The 22,592-nt window shown below is 41.9% G+C and overlaps 1 protein-coding gene across 8 annotated transcripts in view; it reads left to right on the top strand.

Annotated features, from left to right (window-relative positions):
- AOPEP (aminopeptidase O (putative)) overlaps positions 1-22,592 on the top strand; it is a 357,857-nt gene that overhangs the window by 213,027 nt on the left and 122,238 nt on the right. For 7 of the 8 annotated variants that reach the window (XM_029202684.1, XM_029202679.1, XM_029202680.1 and 4 more), the window contains 2 exons: positions 20,070-20,172; positions 20,826-20,933. In XM_029202684.1, the coding sequence (XP_029058517.1) occupies positions 20,070-20,172; positions 20,826-20,933 (211 nt within the window). Of the gene's footprint in view, positions 1-20,069; positions 20,173-20,825; positions 20,987-22,592 lie in introns of those variants that run through there. The other variant, XM_029202685.1, reaches the window with a different exon arrangement.

Below are 22,592 nucleotides of genomic sequence, written 5' to 3'. Positions count from 1 at the left end.
TGGGAGGGGAGGGAAATGAGGGTCAGGGAGGTTTGTTTTAAGGTGGCTGATGCAGGAACAAGCTTATGTGTGAGCTGTATAACTGGGCCGATCCTGCCGGCTCTCAAGACTCAGTTTCCCCACTCTCCAAGTCTCTAAGTCCCTTTGATGCCCCCAGTTCTCTATGACCATAGACCGTCGGTTCGGGTAAGGACACTATAATTAACAACAGTTGGTGAAACGTGTTCCCAACTTATAAGCAGTCAGATGGACCCTGGGAAGTCAGTGCACATGAGTGGAGAGCCTTGTCTCTGGGGTTCGTGGAGCTTCTGATGTCCAAGAGCTTTTCCTTTGTGTGTGGAGCCGGGAGAAGGAATACGCTATTTTTAGAGCTTGTGCTAAAAGGCTTATTATGGCATTTGTTTTTCTTTTTCTTAGTATTCAGAAATTGTGTTTGCCTAAATTTAGGCTAACCATGAAATGAGTGCATTTGAAAGATTTGTTGCACATCAGTATGGAAAATATTGTTATCAGATGCACTTACAATGAAGAGGAAATGTTTCTGAACCTGCCCCAAATTATATAGTCTAGGTTTAGTTTATTCCCATCCCTTAGAATTCTCCCTTAAATGGGCTCAGAGAACCTAGAAATGACTGACAGTGAAAGGAAGAACCAGAGTTGTAAAAATTTGTTCTCCGATTTTTGTTTTAGTACACAAATAAGACCTTGGGAAAGAAGTCTCTTAAAACAATACAGTAGTCAAAGATGCTATCTTTTTTCTTTCTTGCTTTTAAGATACCCCATGGTCTTCAAATGAGGGACCAAGAACAATTTAGAAGTCTTGGTTTCACGTTGCCAGAGGAATGGAAACTTCTCCTACCCACCTTTGCAGCAACTTGCAACGTGGTTGACCACTCCCTCTTTCTAAACACACTTTCTTCCCTTGGCTTCTGTGTCACACTCTCCTTGATTTCCTTCTACCTCACTGCTGGTCCTTCCCCACCTCTCCTGCTGGCTGTTTAACATCTTCACTTAGATGACTCATGGCTTCGAAAGACCAGTTAAGGTGTCCAACATCATACAGCCAATAAAGAGCAGAGTGGGGATGGAAACAATCCTCTTTTCCTTACACCACCTCCCTGCCTCCAAAGAACTTGATACAGCATTTAGTTGCATTAAAAGAAAAAAATACTCCAGGTATCTTGAACTGTGGAAGGACATGAAGGTCGGGTTGAAAAAAGTATCCTTGGGCAAAGTATCTTTGTCTTTTTACACATGAGAGTGTGTGTCTGATTATTTCAGTCAATATAGGGAAACAGGAAAACTCAATATTGTGTTGATGACAGCTATTGGAGGGGTATTGATAAAGTGAGAAGAGAAAAATTAAAATGATGTTTGTCTCTGACTTGCTAATTTCAGTAATTTATAAGAACTGTTTTCCATTTGTGCCTCCCATATATCCAGTGTTGAATCATGGCTCTCATCAAATGTGTCTTAAATTGACCTGCTTGTAAGTTTCATTTGGTTAAAACAGTTCCTTGTGTTTTCTGAGGTTTCTCAGCCTTCCCTGGCTGGGGAGCCTGTAATGTGGCTGCAGGCTCCCGAGGCATAGTTTCAAAATGCTAGGGTCACATTACTGGCTCCATGCCTTTTCCCATTTGTTAATTATTAAAATGCCTTTCCCGTAGATGAGACCCCAGTGGCTCTCTCCAGACTTTCCCTCACCTCTCCCTCCACCAGGCCTGGGCAGAACCGTTTGCCATTCAAAGCCTGATGTGACCGCTCTTCCACTCTGCCCCGCCTGGCTGCCACCACTTCGCTCTCCCCTATTCGTTCCCCCAATCCCCCCACTCTTGTCCGGTGCAGCAGCCATGACCCTTGACAAGGAAGATGCCAGGGGGTTTCTGAAAGGCTCCTGTGCCTTTGGCCTCTAGGGTATAGCTGCATCAGCATCTTCCCTCTAAGTGTTTTCAGTTAGTGTATCATGACAGGCCGGCGGGATGGAAGAGCTACGGCGGCGGGGTCAGAAGAAATCTCTGTTGGTTTTTATAGTTTGTGATTTATTATCACTTCCCCCTTTTTCTGGATTCATTGTTAAAGTCAAGCTCGTGCTGAGAAAAACGTTAAAATATATCACGTTGAGTAGGCGCTGACAAGCCCAGAGTCTGACGTGGCTCTTTCTAGCTGCTGCCTCCACAGTTGATACAATTCTAGAGAAATGCAGACTCTTTTCCCATCTTCCTCATGAATCCCTCACCCACCTGGTTCCAAAGACATCCCATAATAATAATAGGGAACACCCCCCCCAAGTATGTAACTCTATCTACAGCCAAAATGAAATGTGCATGCCGCAAGTTCTGTGAGTTTGCATGATGCCTGAGCACTGTGTATTCCATTTAACCGGTGAGACTTTTCTCCATTCAAAGCCTATGTGTAAACCTTCTCTAGTATTCATGAAGTTTTCACCTTTAAAGTTTTTTTTCAAAATTTTTATTTCTAGTCCTTGAAGAACATAGCAATCTTTCCCACCCACATGCGGGAACGTGTCCATTCTCAGCCGCACAAGCCTGCCTCATGGAAAAGCTCCAGCCCAGAGCTTCACTGCTGGGCCTGAACACTCCCCAGAATTCTTCTTCAGTCTCCACTGGCCCTGCAGGCATAAATAAATCCTTTCACTCCTCCTTGGGCAGCTCCCTTCTCCTTGCCTATGGTATTTATTCCAGACCTTCCCCATGCTCTCTTCCTTCTCTTGCCTCCTGTCCCACAGGGAAAGCGGAGGCCACCAGCCTATTCTCCCTTTGATTCTGTAAGCACATCAGCATCCACGTCTACCCTGACCTCTCAGATGCCTGAGTGCCAACTTGTTAGTCTCAGTACAGCTAAAGACAATTTTCTGGTTCCAGAAACAGAGCTAGAAATGAATGTGCCTTGATGCAGATCATAGAGCTACATATATAAGTGAGTTTTGGAGCCCTCTGCCCACGAGGGAGAAGGGAAGGAGGAGCTGTACACCAAGGGAGGATGAAGCTCTCATGACTTTGGACGTGAACTGGGGTCACAAGTCTAGGGAAACTTTTTCCATTTGACATCATCTCTTCCTGGTTGCCCTACATCTCACAGTGGTAATCCCCTCTCCCACTCCCATCTGCTCACCTCCAATAGCACTGAACTCATCCCTGGTAGCACAAGTTCACATACTCATCCAAGGTAGAAACCTGGGAAACTTGTCCAATTCCTCCCTCTCCCTGGGAGGGTTTAAGCCTTCACTATGAACTTACCTCATAAGTCTTTCCCAATTCGACGCTTCTCCACCCCTAATACCACTGTCCCTCTTTGTTTAGAGCTTAATGGCTTGCTTGCACCAATCTAACATCCTCTGACTTGTTTCTTCTACCTGTAGTCTAACCCCATCAAATCCATCTTCCTCACTGCCGCTGAGGAGCTCTACTTGAAACCCATTATGATTCCGCCACCTCCTTGCTTAAAACTCTTCAAAAGTTTCCCCTTGTCTCCAGGAAAAACTTCCACAGCAGGCAAAGCCCGGCACACCATCACTCCCATTCTTCTGGTCTCTTCTCTTACCATTCTCTGCTTCACTCTCTAGCCACCCCAAATAGTTCATAGAACCCTACTGTATTAGTTTGCCAGGGCTGCCATAACAAAATTCTACAGACTGGTATGTGGCTTAAACAGCAGAAATAAATTTTCTTGCAGTTATAGAGGCTAGAGGTCCAAGATCAAGGTATCTTCCAAGGTGTTTCTCCTTGGCTTGCAGATGGCTGCCTTCTCTTTGTGTCCTCACTTGGTCTTTTCTCTGTGTGTCTGCACTCCTGCTGTCTCTTTGTATGTCCTAATCTCTCCTTATAAAGACACCAACCAGATTGGATAAAGGTCCAACCTAATGGCTTCATTTTAGCTTAACTCCTTCTTAAAGGCCTTATCTCCAAATGCAGTCACATCCTGAGGCACTGGGGGTTAGGGCTTCAACATAAAAATTTTGGAGAGATGTAATTCAGCCCATAACATCTACTGTCTGCCTGTTCTTTCTTATCTCCTTGCCTTTTTTTCATATTGTCTCTATTTAGAATATCTTTCCTTTGTTGCATGACTCCAGATCATTCTGACTCAGCACAGGTACAACTGCCTTCCATAAGTCTCAGGCCCTACCCTGACAGGATAAGCTGGTGACCCTCCTCTCTACCCACTAAATGCTCTGCTTGTATCTCCACCCATGACCTTACTACATTATTTTATAACTATATTTAGAATGAGCCGTGTTAAATTCCCAATATTTGACTATTTTTAACCTATAAAAACAGCGTTTTCACATTGCCCAGCTTGACACATCTCTCTCCTGACCCATCAACCTTTTGAACCTAGGGACTATGTCTTCTTTGCTTCTGTATACCACAGTGCTTGGCACTGAGTGGGTGCTTGATAAATATTGAAGAAGTGAATGCTGTAGACAACATGATCTCTGTCCCTGAGTTTCTTTGGATATTATTCAGAGAGTTGAAATATTGGTCACAAGACAATAGATAGACAAATTCTAGGCTGCACCCTCAGAATTCAAAGAGCTGAGAGTTGAATATTGGTAAGCTTAGTTAGAAAGGGCCATTGGGAAGATGTGAGGCTTGAGCTGGGATGGTGAGAAAGAATTTCACTGAGGCTGGTAAAGCAGTGAAGAGAGGGGAACTCAATGAGCAAAGCCTGGCAGGCATAAACAGTGAATCGACTGTGGAAATGTCCATTAAGTGAGAATGGGTTTACTGAAGAGGAGAGCCGTTAAGAACCTATGAGACTGAAGGTGGACCAGGCTAAGTAATGGAGTTCCTTAGATGCCAAATTCAAGAGTTTGCGTGTGACCATCCAGGCGGTGGGGAGCTATTTTCAGTTCCAAGAATGATGTAATGCAAACGGAGTTCTGGGAAGATTACCCAGCCTTCGGGATAACACATGATCAGATAGACAAAGTGGAGAGGCCAGATAGAATTAGATGGCTGTTTCAGGAACCCAGACCTGAGATTAGAAGAACTTGGAATCCTCTTCTTGGATGGCCTAATAAGGCTTTGAATGAGTCACTTTGGAGTTATTCAAAACTGATTGAAATGTCAATACAGCTTCAAGAAGTCTTCTAATAATATGATGTGAAGCTATCCCTGATCGCAGATAAGGATCGACCCAATAAAGGAACTGGTTGAATATGTGAGCTTTGTGAAGTTCGTTATGACTTTGAACAGAGTGAAGGGCAACAGTCCCAGTGCCTTCTTGGCCAAGACCTGGTCTGTTCTGCCTCATTTTAGAGAAACATCAATTGAGGATGCAGAACTGAACTCTCTCCAGGGCTTGTCAGTGTTCAGTTCTCAATGCAGGGAAAGTAGTATAGGGTGAAGCAAGCCTGGAAGACAAACTGCCTGGATTTGAGTTCAGTGCTGACTCCACTACTTGCTACGTGACTTTGAGAGTTACACGACCATACTGAGCTTTAGACTCCTCGGATGGAATGGGAATAATAACACGACAGTTTCCACTTTATAGGTGAGTGTGAGGAATAGATGCCACGAGTACGTGCAAATCATTTAGAACACATGTGTTAGGTTGAATCACAGGAAATTGCCATTCTGATGGATCTAAAATAAGTGATTATCGGCAATTTCCTGTGGTTCAACCTATAGTAAATACTCAGCACATGTTAGATACTGTCATCTAGACCCTCCGGCACCTGATAAAAGTTTGCCCAACAAGTGACAGAGGCACAGGACACGGCCCCCACAGACAGCCTCACTCTGCCTCCTGGTTCATTCTGGTTTCTGTCTCTTCTTTCACTGCTGCCACCCTCCGGATGGCAACCACAGAGGCATCCTGCTCGTCTCTCTTTAACAACCAGAGCCTGGAAACACCTGCTTTTCCTCCTCACAAACTTACAATTGGCTGGAATGTTCAAAAAGTTAATTTTGCTAAGAAGTTAAGAGAATATTTTTTTTTAAAGTACAAGAGAATGCCTGGTTACAAATGAAAAGGATAGGGTTAAAAGCAAACCATTCCCACCCCCCCCCCCCCCCCCCCGCAAAAAAAATCTGAATGTTAAACAAAGATGCTCAAATGAATAGCTTGAGGGAAGAATTAACTTGGCAATCCTTCTAAGACTAATGGGATCCTCATACCTTCCTGGAACCTACTTCTGGTCTAATCTCTACATAAGGGCCACCCTGGTGTCCCCTCTGGCTCCGCTTCCCTGGCCCCTATACAGAATCTGACTACCGCCCTGAGAAGAAAAACGTTCTTGCCTCTATGGCCTTCAAGAGTTCTAACCTGAGTTCGGACCACTGGCACTGGCCTGTGAGTTTTCTAAATCTCTACCTCTGTATCCTGGAACTTCTGCCCTCTACCCTCCATCACTCAGGCTTGGGGTCCCCTCCACCCCATTCTCCCTGTCCATTCTTTTTTGCTGTTTGTTTGTTTGTTTTGCTTTTTTAATTTGAACCACACATGCTAGGCTGTGTAGTCTGTTTCTACCCTTTTGTGACTGGAGGCTTCTGTACCTGTGCCAGCATTTTCTGAAAAACTTGAGGGCTCTCAGCCAGCCAGAAACAGACTCTGTCCTTTCCTGTCTCAAAGGCCAGCTCCACCCCCTTGAGCTGCCCACTCAGTTCCTGTTTCCTGTTGGAGGGACACCCTCGGCTCTCACTTCTTTTACCCAGCAAAGATGACAGACATGTCCTGAATAGTTGAACTCAAATAACCCTTCCTTATTCATTTTTCTAGACCATTCTCTGGTTACTCATCACTCAGGTATTTCTAAGGGTGGGGTAGAATTCTCTTTTATAGGCCCCTAATAACATACTTACTGTACATGGTGTTTCATTTTTTGCAATAACACTTGGTAGAGTTTTTTTAATATAGAAAAACATAAAGAAGGAATAAAGTTGTTCATAATCACTATTTAGTTAGCCATTTTTTAAAAAATACAAGTATATCATGGGAAATTTCAGTTTAGAAAAGTATAAAATTCCATCCCCACCACCGTAGTCCTCACCCTAAGGTAATCACTGCCAGCATTTTCTTGTGAATCCTTCAGAAAATAAATTTTATAAGTATATGTGCATAATTTTTCTGTATTGCTGCCCTGTGGGGCACTGATTCATTATAACAGTATTTGCCCATGAAATATTTTCTTAAAAGATAATTCATCTCCATAAACCAACCTATAATAGTTCACTCCTAGTTTGCTCATCCTTGGAGGATATCTCATGCCCTCAGCCAATCCTAGCACTATGTATATTACATTCTTGGCTAATGAGTGTTAGCTTCCCATTCAGAAAAACTCTCAACCAGTGAGTACTTTCTCATGTAATCCTAAATTGACTCTGTTCTACAAATTATTTGCTTACTCCCTGTAGGTCTCCCCCATGCTCCCCAAAACTATTGTGTTTTGGCCAATAGTTTTGACCAAGAACAGCTGACAAAAATTGTGCAACTATTTGACTGAACCTGCTTCAAAGACACATAATGTCTTTAATATGTGGTAAGAAAAACTTCTTGCTACATATTAAAATCCAGTTTTATAGGGACTCCTCCCCCTTTCAAGTCAGTGGTTGAGGAGAGAAGGGATAAAAAAGAGGAATTGTATTTCTGTTAAACATTGTACTGGAGGGTCTAGCCAAGGCAATTAGGCAAGAAAGTGAAATAAAAGACATCCACGTTGGAAAGGAAGAAGTAAAACTATCTTTTTGCAGATGACATAATCTTATATATAGAAAATCCGAAGGAAGGAATCCTCCCCCAAACACTGTTAAAACTAATAAACAAGTTCAGTAAGACTGCAAGATACAAGAGCAACATACAAAAGACAGTTGTGCTTCTTTTTTTTAATTGAATATTGTGTTAGTTTCAGGTGTACAGCAAAGTGATTCAGTTATACACACACACACACACACACACATATATACATATACGTCTATATTCTTTTTTTCTATTGTCTGCCATTTTGGTTAATTACAAGATATTGAATATAGTTCCCTGTGCTATACAATAAATCCTGTTGTTTGTCTGTTTTATATATGGTAGTGTGTATCTGTTAATCCTGAATTCCCAATTTATCTCTCTCCCCAACTTCCCCTTTGGTAACCATAAGTTTGTATTCTGTGTCTGTGAGTCTCTTTCTGTTCTGTAAATAAGTTCATTTGTACTATTTTTAAGATTCCACATATAAATAATATCATATGATGTTTGTCTTTATCTGACTTACTTCACTTAGTGTGATAATCTCTAGGTCCATCCATGTTGCTGCAAATGGCATTAATTCATTCTTTGTTATGGCTGAGTAATGTTCCATTGTGTGTACCACACCTTCTTTATTCATCAAGACAGTTGTGTTTCTATACACTAGCTATAAATAATCTGAAAAGGAGATTAAAAAATAAATTCATTTATAATAACATCAAAACTGATAAAATACTTAGGAATACATTTAACAAAAGAAGTGCAAAATGTATACTGGAAACTACAAAACACTGTTGAAAGAAATTAAAGAAGAACTAAATAATTGGAAAAGCATCTTGTGTTCACGAATTGGAAGACTTAGGGTCCTTAAGATGCAATCCTCCCTACACTGATCTACAGATCCAGTATAATCCCTGTTACAATTTCAGTGGCCTTGTTCTTTTTTGCAAAAATGGACAAGCTGATCCTAAGATTCACATGGAAATTCAAGGGACCCAGAATAGTCAAAACAATCTTGAAGAAGAAGAACAAAGGTGGCGTACTCATACTTCTCAGTTTGAATACTTACTACAAAGCTACTGTACTCAGGACAACGTGGTACTGGCATAAGGACAGACATATAGATCAATGGAATAAAACTGAGAGTCTAAAAACAAACCCTTTCATTTATGGTCAATTGGTTTTTGACAAGGGTGCCAGAACTATTCAATGGGAGAAAGAATATTCTTTTCTACAAATGTTCATGGGACAACTGGATATCCACATGCAGAAGAATGAAGTTAGACCCTCTGCTTCATACCACATAAAAAAATTGACTCAACATAGATCAAAGACCTAAATGTAAGAGCTAAAACTATTAGGAAAAAAGCCATAGCTATAAGTCTTCATGAACTTGGTTTAGGTAACAGTTTCTTAGATATGACACCTAAAAAGGGTCAAAAATCAAAGAGGGAAAAATATCAATACATTGAACTTTATCAAAATTTCAAACTTTTGTGCTTCAAGGGACTCTATCAAGAAAGTGAAAAGACAACACAGAGTGGGAGAAAATATTTGCAAATCATATATCTGAGGGACTTGTATCCAGGATATATAAAGAACACTTACAACTCAACAATGAAAAGACAAATAACCCAATTTAAAAATGGTTAAAGGATCTAAATAGACATTTCTCCATGGAAGATAAACAAATGGCCAATAAGTACATAAAATGCTTGACATTATTAGCCATCAGAGAAATGCAAATCAAAGCCTCATTGAAATACCACTTCATACCTACTAGAATAGCTATAATGAAAAAGACAGATAAGAACAAATGTTAGTGAGGATTTGGAGAAATTAGAACCCTTATACACTGTTGGCAGGAATGTAAAATGATGCAGCTCCTTTGGAAAGCAGTCCAGCAGATCCTCAGAAGGTTAAACGTAGAGTTACCGTACAAACCAGCAATTCCACTTCTAGGTACATATGAGACCTGGAAACATAAGTCCATACAAAAACATGTACATGAATGTTCATAGAAGCATTATCTTTAATAGCCAAAAAGTGGAAACAACCCACATCCAGTAAGGGATGAATTGGTAAATAAAATGTGTTATAGTCATACAATGGAATATTAATCAGCCATAAGAAGGAATTGAACTACTGATATGTGCTACAAAAATGGATGAATCTTGAAAACACTTTGCTACCTGAAAGAAGCTAGACACAAAAGGCAACATGTTGTATGATTCCATGTATCTGAAACATCCAGAATAGGCAAATCTATAGAGAAAAGAAGTAGATTAATGGTTACCAGGGGCTGGGGGAGGAGGAGAAAGTGGAAAGTAACTGCTTATAGGGTTTCTTTTGGGGGTGATGAAAATGTTCTGGAATTAGGTACTGGGGATGGTTGCACAACCTTGTGAATATACTAAAAACCACCTAATTTTACATGTTTAAAAAGGTCAATTTTATGATATGTAAGTTATATCTCAATTGTTTGAAAAAGAGAGGGATTGATAGAAATCATTGGACGTTTTATAACATCACTGTAGCCTTAGCAGAGTTGCCCAGCAATTGTCCAAGGAGAGATGGAAGAAGAAAGTATGGCAGCAGGCAACTGCTGTCCTCAGGGCATTGGATGAGACTTAAGGAGCCATTTCCAGTGCTGGATGCCAGGAAGACGTCTCCATAGTGTCTGTGGTATAACAACCCCTCAGAGAGATGATTCACTTCCAAGAAAGCATCCCTCAAGTACAAGTGTATATGCACCAGTGTGTGTGTTAGTTTTTTCCACCTCCTGTAATCCTGACTATTGTTCTGTTATCGATGCGTGCAGGTCCTTTTTTTTTTAACTGCTCCAGAATATTCCAGGGTATGAACACTCCATGACTGACTAACCATTTGTTAACCATTGGACATGTTGGTAATTTCCAGTTTTTTGCTTTTACAAACCATACTGTGTTGAAGAGTTAATATATGAATGTTAAATGTAAGACCTAAATATAGTACACAGTTGCCCACAAGACTGAGAACAGAGCTGCTCTCCCAACTATTCGTCCTGTTTTACATCCTGGTGTGTGTTGGGCTTCAAACTCACGCAGGCCCTCCACCCGCTGCCACCTCTAAGTCCCCAGCACTGTGCCATCCTCCACCGAGGAGGGAAAAGTCCTTCTCCAGCTCCCACAGACCATCTGCTCCTCTTTGAGTCATAAGATAAGACGAACCTTCCCATTATCTCAGCACACAGCACCACACATGCTGTTAGTGTTCAAAACGTGCTTCTAATCTCCCCTTGTAAAATGAAGTCAGCATTTGTCTCATTTGCCTCTTTCCAAGATAAAGTCATGGAGTTTTTTTTGACACATTACAAGAAAAGTTTTCCATTTTTACCCTTTCTACTTTCGCTTCCTGTAACTTTCAGGTTCTGTATGTTCCTGTGTTCTGAATGTCTGGAGCAGACTGACAGCCTGTGCTTCATTATGATCACCTTAGCGCTTTTTAACCTGGCTTATGAGGATACTAGTTCAGGTATATTGCATATGCACCTCTCAAACACAACCCTGTAGAAAAGATAATGAGAGCCTTGTATTGCTTGGATTCTATACTCTTTAGCTAAGTCTATCCCTGAATATACGTGGTTGAATAAAATTCAGTTATGGTTCCTCTGATTCATTTAGGTGTTTTTTTTTGTTTTTTTTTTTTAATGAAAATCACCCTTGGTGGATTTAGCAAACCCAAGGCTGCATAGCAAACTTATTGACTCCACTGCAGTGGATGAATGATGCTTTACTTCTAAATGCTGCAGCTTAAATATACTCTGGGCTCCCTTATCTCATTCAATCATAGAACATTAGGGTCAGAAAGGGCCTTAAAAGTGATTTTGCCTAGCCTTCTGTATCCCTGACAGACAGCCACCTAGCTTCTTCCTGAGTATCCCCAGCATCCAGATCTCACTGCCTCAGCAAGCAGCAGCTTCCCCACGGGAACGGCTTATCTTAGAATGGGCTTCCTTGGATTGGGCTGGAAGCTGCCTCCCTATAAAGTCTGCCCTGTCCTCTTAGCCCTTAACCTCCAGAGTTGCACAGGATTCGCCTTGTCCTCACACAAACAGTCCACATGTCTGAAGACCATTGTCTTTCCTTTTCTAGTCACTAGGTCACAGGGTTGGGAGAACGGTTCCCTTCTCGGGCTTGGTTCCCTGTTGTTCTCTTTGTTGACAATGGCCTTCTCCAGATGTGACACCTGAACTGAATATAGCACTCTGTTTGAGGTTACACCTGTGAAGAGTGTAACTATTATTGCTTCCCTTGATCTGGATAATCCAGAAAAGAAAGGACAAGCATTAATAGGATTAGTTGAAAGTGCTCACATATACACCATATTTCATTTTTAAACCTAGTATCATACACCTTCCCAGGGCAGTCTGAGCATTTCAACTCCCATGCATTTTTTTCTCCTTAGTTACATTCATTGAGTGCTTCCGATGCGCCAGACATTATTCGAAGCACTCTATGTACATTTATCTCATTTAATCCTCAAAATGGCCCTGTGAGATAGGTACTAGTACCGTCTTCCTCCGCATTTCATAGATGAGGAAACAGATGCGTATAGCAATTGACCACCTTTCTACCGCTAGGGAGTGGCAGAGCCAGGGTGCAAGCGGAGGCAAGTCTGGCTCCAGAGCCCAGCTTCCATGATGTCTGCTCCGTTCCTAGCAGGACTTCCCGTTACATCTCATTGCTGCTGTCGATCCACCTACTATTGTGTTTATTGTTTTGGAAGCCACATCATTCACCTCTTGCTACATGTTGACTTTACAGACAATTTAATATACCAAATCTTTTTCATAGGTAAATACTAACTTTTAAAAGCCTCTTTGTCCTTACTATTGTTTTTATTAATTTTGGATCCTCATTCCAGCCTGTGGTTGCTCTTCTTGACTGTAGATGCTGTCAGTCAACCAGCTAGACTTCCAGACTCGACTTATTTGCAAATCTGTTAAGCCAATAAGTCATCATTCCTTGGGCACAGCCCTAAGGACTCCCTCCTGGTTATAGCAAGTAATTAATCAACAGCCTTGGGGTTCTGTTTTTGAACCTTCCATAAAGCCATGAAACAGCCACCATATGCTAACCACCACATCCATTCTGCCAGCTGCCGGAAGTCAGGATGCCTGATACCCACAGTGAATTTCTGGAAGTGGCCCTCAAGATCCCATGCGACCTCCTTGCAGTCCATCATTTTCTAAGTGCTCACAAACTGTTCAATACCTAGTCACAAATTTTGCCTCCCCTCCTCTTATTCTCTCTTCCTTTGCAATCAGAATGACGTTTGTCTATCTCCATCAGCCCCCTTCCCATCGTCTCCATGATTTGATGCCTCCAGAGGCCTGTGATATTGCAGATGGAAGTTTTCCAAGCTGTGGCATGTCCCTCACCTGGGCCTGGAGTCAGAACTCCTTTAAAGGATGAAGGAGCCCTCTCCACCGGTACCAAGGATCAGTTCCCAAGTATGAAACGTCAGTTCCCACGTAACAGTGCTTGTTCTACCATGTATATAGTTTGAAAATTATTCTCCTTGGCAGGAAAGTTGAAGCAAAGTGGGAGTCAAGTAGTTCTCTTCGTTCTGTCACCTCTTAACACCTGGTCTTCTTTAGGCTCCAAACATCACTTCAAAAGCCCTTTTTGTTGTCCTGGGCACTCTCCCTTAGCACCGGCTCATTCTGAATTTCTGCCTTCCTGGCAATGATTTTCCTGCTTCCCAGCTCTTGTAGTGAGCTTTCTCCAGCATCCCCCCCTTTCCTCTTTCGTGCATGTCCTCTGAGAACCCACCTTATCAGAAACCTCCGGGGCACTCCTTGCTCTCTGTTTTCTTCTTCGTCTCCTTTGAAAACATGTGCAAATGACCCCTTGGTGTGTTGAATATGATGATATACTGCTCAGACTATTGTATTGGTGTGTTCCGTGTTTTTTTCTTTTTGGGAGATTTCATTTCTTAGAAAGGAATTTCTGATTTATGGCCGTTCAAAACCTGAGGACTATTTTGGGTTTTTTTATTAATGCTCATTACTTCCTGCTTTTCTAAGTTTCACCGTTCGTTTCCCTGCCCTGCTTAGCAAAATTTGAGGAGTTTTTTGTGTTTTCCGCAGTTCTAACTACAGTCTTTTCATGTCACCCTCGTCAGCAGCTGACTTCTCCTTTCACCATCAGGGGACAGATTATACCTTCTTCACTTCCCTGTGGCTCCTTGGAGAGATGTCTCTTTCTGTCTTAAATCATTTTATCAATTGCCTTTTTCAGCACTGGAGTGACATCTTGCTGTGTTTGCTATAGGATAATGGTCCCCGATGGGAAAAACCTTCATGCTGGGTAGCTGTTAAATCCATTGTGAAAAGCACACAGATAATCAAACTTGCCAAACACCAGTAGCTTTGACACGATACAGCTTCTTCAGTTAAAGGTGTGCCCAGCCTTTTGTCTAGTTCTCTTTGGTGGCACTGTCCAAAGGCAAGGCAGTGGCGAGTGTTCATTATACACATTTTATAGATGGAAAAATTGTTGCGAAAACAAATGGAGGACATAAAATTCCTGTACTTTCCATCATTCTGCCTCCATTTTTCACCCAAAATTTTAGTAATCTTTTCACAGAGTGGTATAGACTGGGGGGCGGGGGGTGTCAGGAATACGCCCATACCTAGCTTTCTAGAATTTTAAGCAACACCTGAAATTTGTTGTTTCTTTTTATTTGTTTTCTGTTGATGATGCAACAAGGAGCAGGCTTACAGACCAGCCCCTGAAAGGTTTATGCTCAAAATCGGGGGTCTCGCAAAGGGAAGGTGTACGGCCACATTTATGTCTTTCTAAAAAATACTTTTTATTTTGGAATAATTTTAGACTCGCAAGTAGTTGCTAAAATAATAGAGTTCCTGTGTACCCTTCCCCTTGCTTCCCCCGACGATAACATCGTACGCATGTAACTATAGGGTGATGTTTTTCTAACGTCTTTGCCTGTCAGAGGAAGGCTTAGCTGGTACTCCCTGACCCCAATCAGTATTCATTATGATGAGATTAGCATCCTTTATATTGTGCTAACAAAATGCCAACAGGCACTCTGGCTAAGCACCTTTAGACACTGCAACAGCCTAATGAGGTGCCACGGTCACTATCATTGTCCCCTTTTTACAGATGAAAACTGGCCTTTATGGGTTGCCTGACTCACTGAAGATTACGTGGCACTTAAGTGGCAGAGTCAAAATTCTTAACCCAGTGTGTTATGCTTCCCCAGGAGATCTCACTTGTGCATTTGGAGCTCAGAGGTCTCCAGGGGTCTCCACAAAGGTAGTATTTAACTTCGTCTGTTACTTCGGGGTGAGTGAGGCCCTGCTCCCGGACCCTGAAACCTTGCAGGACAGCTGCCACTGATAGAGCAGGGATGTGAGAATGCTGATTAACCCCTTTCTGTCTCATTTCTGGGATGCTTCGTCCCTGGCTCAAGCACTGCAGTGGCAAGTTTATAGATGAAGCTATCTCGTGGCTCTCACTTTTACTGCCAAGGAGTACAAGACAGAGAATGCTGGCAGATGGCCCGTCTGGGCTGTGGCAGAGCAGTAGGTGTTCAGACCTAGGCTGACATGCCTGAGCACCTTTCAGAGGCGTTTTCTCAGATCCCACCCTTGGCGATAGCCCTGCAGAATCGGTTCTTTCTTCAGGAGGTTTGATTCCAAATCGAATTCATGTGGATCAAATATCACTGCCATCTGACAGCTTTTTAAATGTCCATATTGCTTCTGTGAGTGCAGTGGAAAAGCAAGGAGGTGGGCAGGGAAAGGTCACGCTAATCTCGGTTGTTACATTTGGTGCCAGGTACAACAGAAACCAAGGGCATTTAAGCCCAAACGACCTTGGTAACTTGATCTCTCACATTCCATGTATTCCAGCCAAGGAAATAAACACTGGAGTAAAATGTTGAAGAGATACTTAACACTTTTACGTTACAAAGTGCTTTTATGTTATCTGAGCCTCATCACACTCCTTACAGGTGAGGAAGTTGAGCGTAAGGGAGAGTAAACATGTTGTCTGAGGTTCTCCACTTAGTTTTTGGCAAAACCGAGATGGGGGCCTGGATCTTGGGGAAGCCCCAGAATGCAGCAAGGACTTTGGTGTTCCACGGACCCGGGTTCTAGCCTCATTTCTGCCACTAACTAGCTTTGTGGTCGTCCCCAGGCCTCACTTTCCTCCACTTTTAAATGGGCATCATCACAGTACCTGCCCCACAGGTTCTTGTGAAGGTAGAAGGACATGATACACAAAAAGCTTGGCAGAGTACCTGGCACAGGGAGATAACAGGAATGGTAGCTATTAGTATTGGTTCAATTCTCCATCCATTAGGAATGAATCTGGCTTCAACTAATAGAATAGTAAAGCAACGTTGACTTAAACAAATAGGGGTTACTTTTCTCATACAGTGAGTGTGAAGGCAGGCAGTCTTGGGCTGGCCAGCAGCTGAATCAAAGACTGAATCAAAGACTATCAAAGACTGTTTACCTTCTTTCATTCCATCCGGGTCTCCATAGCATGTTGATTTGCTGCCTCATGATTGCAAAGTGGCTGCTGCAGCTCCATCCACCATGTTTGGGGGAAAGAGGAATAGTACTAGTCATATTTCGCCTTTTGTAAAGAAAGCAAAAGCTTTCCCAGAACCCCACTCCCAACTACAGCAGACATCTGTTTTTGTCTCATTGGCCTGGACTATGTCTTCTGACTCTCTGTAGCTTCAAGGACACCTAGAAAGTGAGAGTTTACCTTTTTAGACTTAATTGTACAAGTGGCAAGAAAGAAGGTGGATGAGAATGGGAGTAGACTGAGCCAATTGCCACAGTTCTACCTGCCTCTTACAATGTCCTTAAAAAGTTTTTTATTTAATTGGTCCTCAGGTGTAGAGAGCTCAGTTAACCCTAGTCATGCGTTCATGGCACATGAACAGCAAAGCCCCTTTTCTAGACTGATTCCATTTTATTCTCACAAAATGTGTACTGTTTCATGTGCATCTATTTTTTCTTAACTTTTTAATGGAAATATATATACACTATAGTGCACAGATATTTCTAGATGGCTCAATAGATTTCTACTATTTATCCTCACGAAAGCACCACTCAGATTAACATAGAGTTAATCCCACCATCCCAGAAACTTTCCTCTTTTTTCCACACTCTGTTAATACTCTTTCCCAAAGGTAACCATTATTCTGATCTGTATCCTCCTAGATCTGTTTTGCGTGATCTTTGGCTTCATTTAACTGGAGTCATACATTTGTATGTAGTCTTTTTGGGCGTGACTTCTTTCATTCACCTGTGAGAGTCATCTATTATCATAGGTAGTGGTAGTTCATTTGTTTCCTGCTTTCTCTCTGCACTTTGTCTCCCTGCACAGACGTGGAGTAAGTGGTATCATGAGAACCAGAATAGCACCGAAATGGAAGTCACCCTTTTTCCACTTGTGGAGTATCTTTTCCTCATAAAAACCGCCCCCTTTGATTTCTCACGAAGCTCGCCTGGGCACTGCCCTCTCCCGTACCATGTCTACTTTAAAAGGAATCTCTTGGGGACTTGTACATTTGCCTTGGATGCTGTCAGCGTAAAAGAATTTTCTTGAACACTTGGAGAGGGTGGAAGAGGAGAGTAAGAGAGAGATACTTTCTGGAAGGACATTTTTAGTCAGAGGAAAAATGCACCAACTAAAGTCGTCATCTGAAACTTGAGCCTGGAAGCTGGCCTTTGGAGCAGAGATTTAGGTTGGTCTTCTGTGTTCCTCCCCTTCTAACAGTCTCCATTCAGAGCTCAAGGGCAAAAGAAACTCACAGCAACTCTGTCTGTCTTGGGGCTGGGAAAACTGGTTTGAATTCAGGTTGACACTGAGAAGTCTTCCTCCCCCCAAGGTGTGTCTGGCAGGCTTTCCTATCAAAACCAGCATGGCTTTCTTTATAAAAACAGTCAACTCCAGGACAAACTTGAGAGCAGGAATAAAGCTAATGCTTTTCAATGGAGTCTTAAATCAAGATGAAAGGGACTAACTAGTTATTCCTGCAAGTATGGTCACGTCTGTAAGTCAGGGATCAACTGGAAAAATTCAAACTATGCAGTTAGCTCTAGTGGCTGGTCGTCATCGTCTCTCCTTTAGGTATCTGCTGGTTCTGAGCCTGTGTCTGCTGAGATAACGTACTAGAATATTCAGCAGGGACTTAATCAGGGGTTCTTTGCTTGGCGGCTACAGCACACTGCAAAGGGACTGATTTGGCAAGCTGGGTCATCCTCAGGCACTGCCGTTCAGGTCCAGCGCCCTTCCATGTTTGTGTCTGCGGGCATATAGGATTAAGGGGATGAACCATTGAAATCTATTGCCTCTAACATCAGATGACCAACCTTGAATTTAGCAATATTTACTGCTAACTTTAGAAAATTTTATTAAGTTTATTGAGTCATTTCTGTATCCCCAGCCCTCGCTAAGGGCTTTGCATATATTAATTCAGTTATTCCCCAGGTGACCTGGGGAGAGAGGTAAGGTTATCCCCATTTTTGCAAGTGAGTAAATTGAGGATTAGAGAATTTAAGTAAACTGCTACTAAGTAACAGTTAGTAAAGAGTAGGATTGAGAGTCAATACTGGGTCTCTCTGATTCCAAATGCTGTGTACTTTGTAACACTAACTACCTTTTAAAAATAACCCCTCGCTATATATACAATGAAATACTACTCAGCCATAAAGAAGAATGAAATAATGCCATTTCCAGCAGCATGGATGGATCTAGAGATTACCATACTAAGTGAAGTAAGTCAGAAAGAAAGACAAATACCATATGATATCACTTATATGCAGAATCTAAAATATGACACAAGTGAACTTGTCTACGAAACAGAAACAGACTCACAGACATAGAGAACAGACTTGTGGTTGCCAAGGGGGAGGGGGGTGGGGAACAAATGGATTGGGAGTTTGGGGTTAGCAGATGCAAACTATTATATATAGAATGGATAAACAACAAGGTCCTACTGTATAGCATTGGGGGCTATATTCAATATACTGTAATAAACCATAGTGGAAAAGAATATGAAAAAGAATGTATATATGTGTATAACTGAATCACTTTCTGTACAGCAGAAATTAACACAACATTGTAAATCAACTATACCTCAAATAAGTTTAAAAACAGCAGCAACAAAAAATAAATATATAAATAAAAATGGGGACTTCCCTGGTGGTCCAGTGGTTAAGACTTCATCTTCCAGTGTAGCGGGTACGGGTTTGATCCCTGGTTGGGGAGCTAAGATCCCCACATGCCAAGCGGCCAAAAAACCAAAACGTAAAACAGAAGCAATATTGTAACGAATTCAATAAAGACTTTAAAAATGGTCCACATCAAAAAAATCTTTAAATATATATATATAAATAAAAATAACCCCTTGCCTTTCTGATGTGCCAGCTCTTCAGTCAGCCCTTGCCTTCCCCTCACCCCAGCACATGCTCTTCAATGTTTGTCCAATAAGTGACTGGTTTTCGAACAGCTAAAAGCTGTAAATACCTTGTCACTTACTTTGAATTTAGTTAGTTGTTGAATTGTCACTGTAACACAATTATATTTTATTAAGGGAATTTTTTAAAATATTTAAAACCATGGAGCATAGTGGAAACCACTGATAGATAATAAGGAGACATCATTGGTTTCAATCCTTAATGTCGCCATGAATCAAAACAAGCTGTGAGACCTTGGATACCGACTTAATTTCTGTGTGCCTGTTTCCCTCATTTGTGAGATGAGGAGGCTGAAGTATGTGATTACTAATGTCTCTACCTGTTCTAAAAACATAGGCCTCTGTGACTTTTCTTGTTTTGTTTCTGTGGCTCTAAAATGGCTTTAGAGTATGAATATTTCTTAAAGGAGCCTTAATTACTAAATGCAAATCAAGAGAAGTAGATAACACTGGGGCTTTCAGAATTTTTTGGAAAAGATATAAGTTCTTTACTCTTCCAAGTAAAGCTACATTTTCCATTGCATTTCCCAGTCCAACATTCCCACCAAAAGAAAAGTGTATAGTTTCTTAAATAATTCATGTTGGAGCTGAGATTCCTTGAGGGTCTGGCAAGATTTAATCTTGGATAAGATGATGTAGAATACTGCCAGTAGCCAACCTCAGGTTGCCAACCCAGATATAAATCCCTCCCTGTTCAGTATATGCATTTATAACATAAACCGTTTTAAATTATACCTGGTACTATTGAATAGAATTAAGACGCTGTTGGGCAACTCTGAAAATAAGAAATAAGGTGATATTATGGTCTAATTAGTTAAGAATATGCTATACTTAAAGAAAATTTTACTGCATCATTTTAGACCCAATAAAGAGAAAACTGGCCACGTGAGTGACTCAGGATCTTCTGTCATCAAACACGGGCTCAATCCGGATAAGGTCTTCATGCAGGTTCATTATTTAAAGGTAAGCATATCTGAGTGGCAGAAGCCAGTTATTATGGTGCAGCACTTTTTAGATCTTACATATAAACAGTGAAGGTTAGTAACGTGGTTGGGGCAAAACAAAAAAAATCATCAACATTGTAATGACATTTGACTGAGCAGATTCTGATTGTCCAATAGTTAAAGCATTTCATACCCAAATAATGAGGCATGAATCAAAGGAAGCCGAACTGTTCCCTTCCCTGTACCTCCCTTCTCCCTGCTTCATGTCAGCTGTGAAGAGCAGAATCTTAAAATTGCTGTCAGGTTCCACCTACAAGATAGGAGTGATTTTAAAAAGTATTCTAAGTTGTAAAGGCCTTTCCTGATAGCTGAGGGAGAGAGGAGCTGGGCCTCTCTTCCCTTTTGGTCCATGATGGACCTCCAGGCTTCATGTAAGCCAAGGATAAACAAGATGGTGATACCATTAGTAGATCAGTTGAAAGCAGAGTAGTTGATCCTTAAGTACCAGACTTGACCTTACTGGTAAGAATATAAAGGGCTGCCTGGGACAGGTCAGGCCAAACTTTCTAGATGAGCATAAGGTGCTGGTGGGTAGGTTAGAGTTGACTTTGTAAGCATTTTTCTGATGAACACATGATAAGTATCTTTTTTTTTCTTCTTCCTTTCTTTTAGGGCTATTTCCTTCTCCGGTTCCTTGCCAGAAGACTTGGAGATGACACCTATTTTTCATTTTTAAGAAAGTTTGTGCACACATTTCATGGGCAGCTGATTCTTTCCCAGGTAATTTATAAGTCCTTGTGAGTCCATGATATACAATTGGAGGAGGTGTAGCTTGTGGCGACTAGATGATGTGAATGTTAAAAAGTAGGGAGGGCTTCCCTGGTGGCGCAGTGGTTGAGAGTCCGCCTGCCGATGCAGGGGACACGGGTTTGTGCCCCGGTCCGGGAAAATCCTACATGCCGCGGAGCGGCTGGGCCCGTGAGTCATGGCCGCTGAGCCTGCGCATCCGGAGCCTGTGCTCCGCAACGGGATAGGCCACAACAGTGAGAGGCCCGCGCACGGCAAAAAAAAAAAAAAAAAAAAAAACCAGGGAAAAGATTTTTGTTTTAATACAGTAGGAAAGATAGGAAGTTAATGAAGTGGACACAGGGAAGTGTTGTTTCCGGGAGGGTGATCTCCCTGTAGTTTAGGACAGACTGTAACCCAAAGCTGTCCTGTGCACAGTGATGTGGGTAGTTGCACCTTAAGTGACCTGGAAAACAAAAACGAAACAATCCTGCTCTCCCCTCCACCTGGAATGAGCTTTGCAAGGTTGGCTGCTTGTCCTTTGTCTCAGTGTCAGTGCCACAATCTCAGAGTCACTCCAGCTGAGCAGATATACATTCACCCAGTTCTTCTCTAACCTTTGTCTTTTTCATTGCCTTCCTTGCCATCACCGTTCTTCACAATTATATTTTCCTTTACGGGTCCATTTGTTTCTTTTCTCTCTCCTCCATTCTGTGTATAAGCTCAACAAGGCCACACCGGTACGAAGTACTAGTACTTTATTTCACCAGTACTTAGTATATGATTCGCACACAGTACATACACCATATATATTTGATAAACAAATAGATTAAAGACAAGATACACTGAAATATTCAGACAGTCTGGCCACAAAACTGTCGGAGAGAGACTCTGTCAGTTTATACGGGCGTGAGGCCAAGCTGCACATAACAAGAAAGTTAACAAAGAGGGAGAGGCTCTGAAAACACTGCTCGTAGCTGATAGAGAATAAAGGATGCAGTCCCAGCGCAGACTGGACTAATGTGTATTTTTGATTTTTGACAGTTGTGCTCATATACAGTTTTGAAGTCACACTGTGCACAATGTTAGATGTAAAGGATGTACGTGTATAATCTGAACATATGTGCAAGGAATAGCATGAGTGTAACAAAACTAGATACCTGTTCCGTGTCTCTACCCTCTTCTTATTCTTTGGTTGAGGGGAGGGGCGGTATTCCTAAACCTGTATTTGGAAAGGCAGCTTGAAAACTGGCTCAGGAGTCTTATATGATCAGTTGACTGAATAGCCCAAACCACTTCTCACCAAGATACTGCCGCACTGAAGGAGTGTTGGGTTTACTGTGACTTCTGAGGCTCTGCTACCCGCTTCCCATGGAACACTTAGTGCTCCCTCCACCAAATTGTTCAATTTTACTTTTGTTAAACTCTTCTGAATTATAGCTTTATTGTTTTTTCATAACAGCTTTATTGACATATAATTCACGCACCATAAATTTCACCCTTTTAAAGTGTACAAGTCAGTGGTTTTTAGTGTATTCACAACGTTGGGCAACCGTGGCTGCTCTCTAATTCCAGAACATTTTCATCACCCCCCAAAGAAACCCCACACCCATTAGCAGTCGCTGCTCCATTTCCACCTCCCACCAGCCGTAG

This window comes from Monodon monoceros, unplaced genomic scaffold (assembly GCF_005190385.1).
Source record: "Monodon monoceros isolate NGI ecotype Baffin Bay Population unplaced genomic scaffold, NGI_Narwhal_1 Super_Scaffold_5, whole genome shotgun sequence".
Taxonomy (NCBI): Eukaryota; Metazoa; Chordata; class Mammalia; order Artiodactyla; family Monodontidae; genus Monodon; species Monodon monoceros.
The sequence above is the reverse complement of the archived record's forward strand: the minus strand, read 5'-3'. Positions and strand labels throughout refer to the sequence as shown.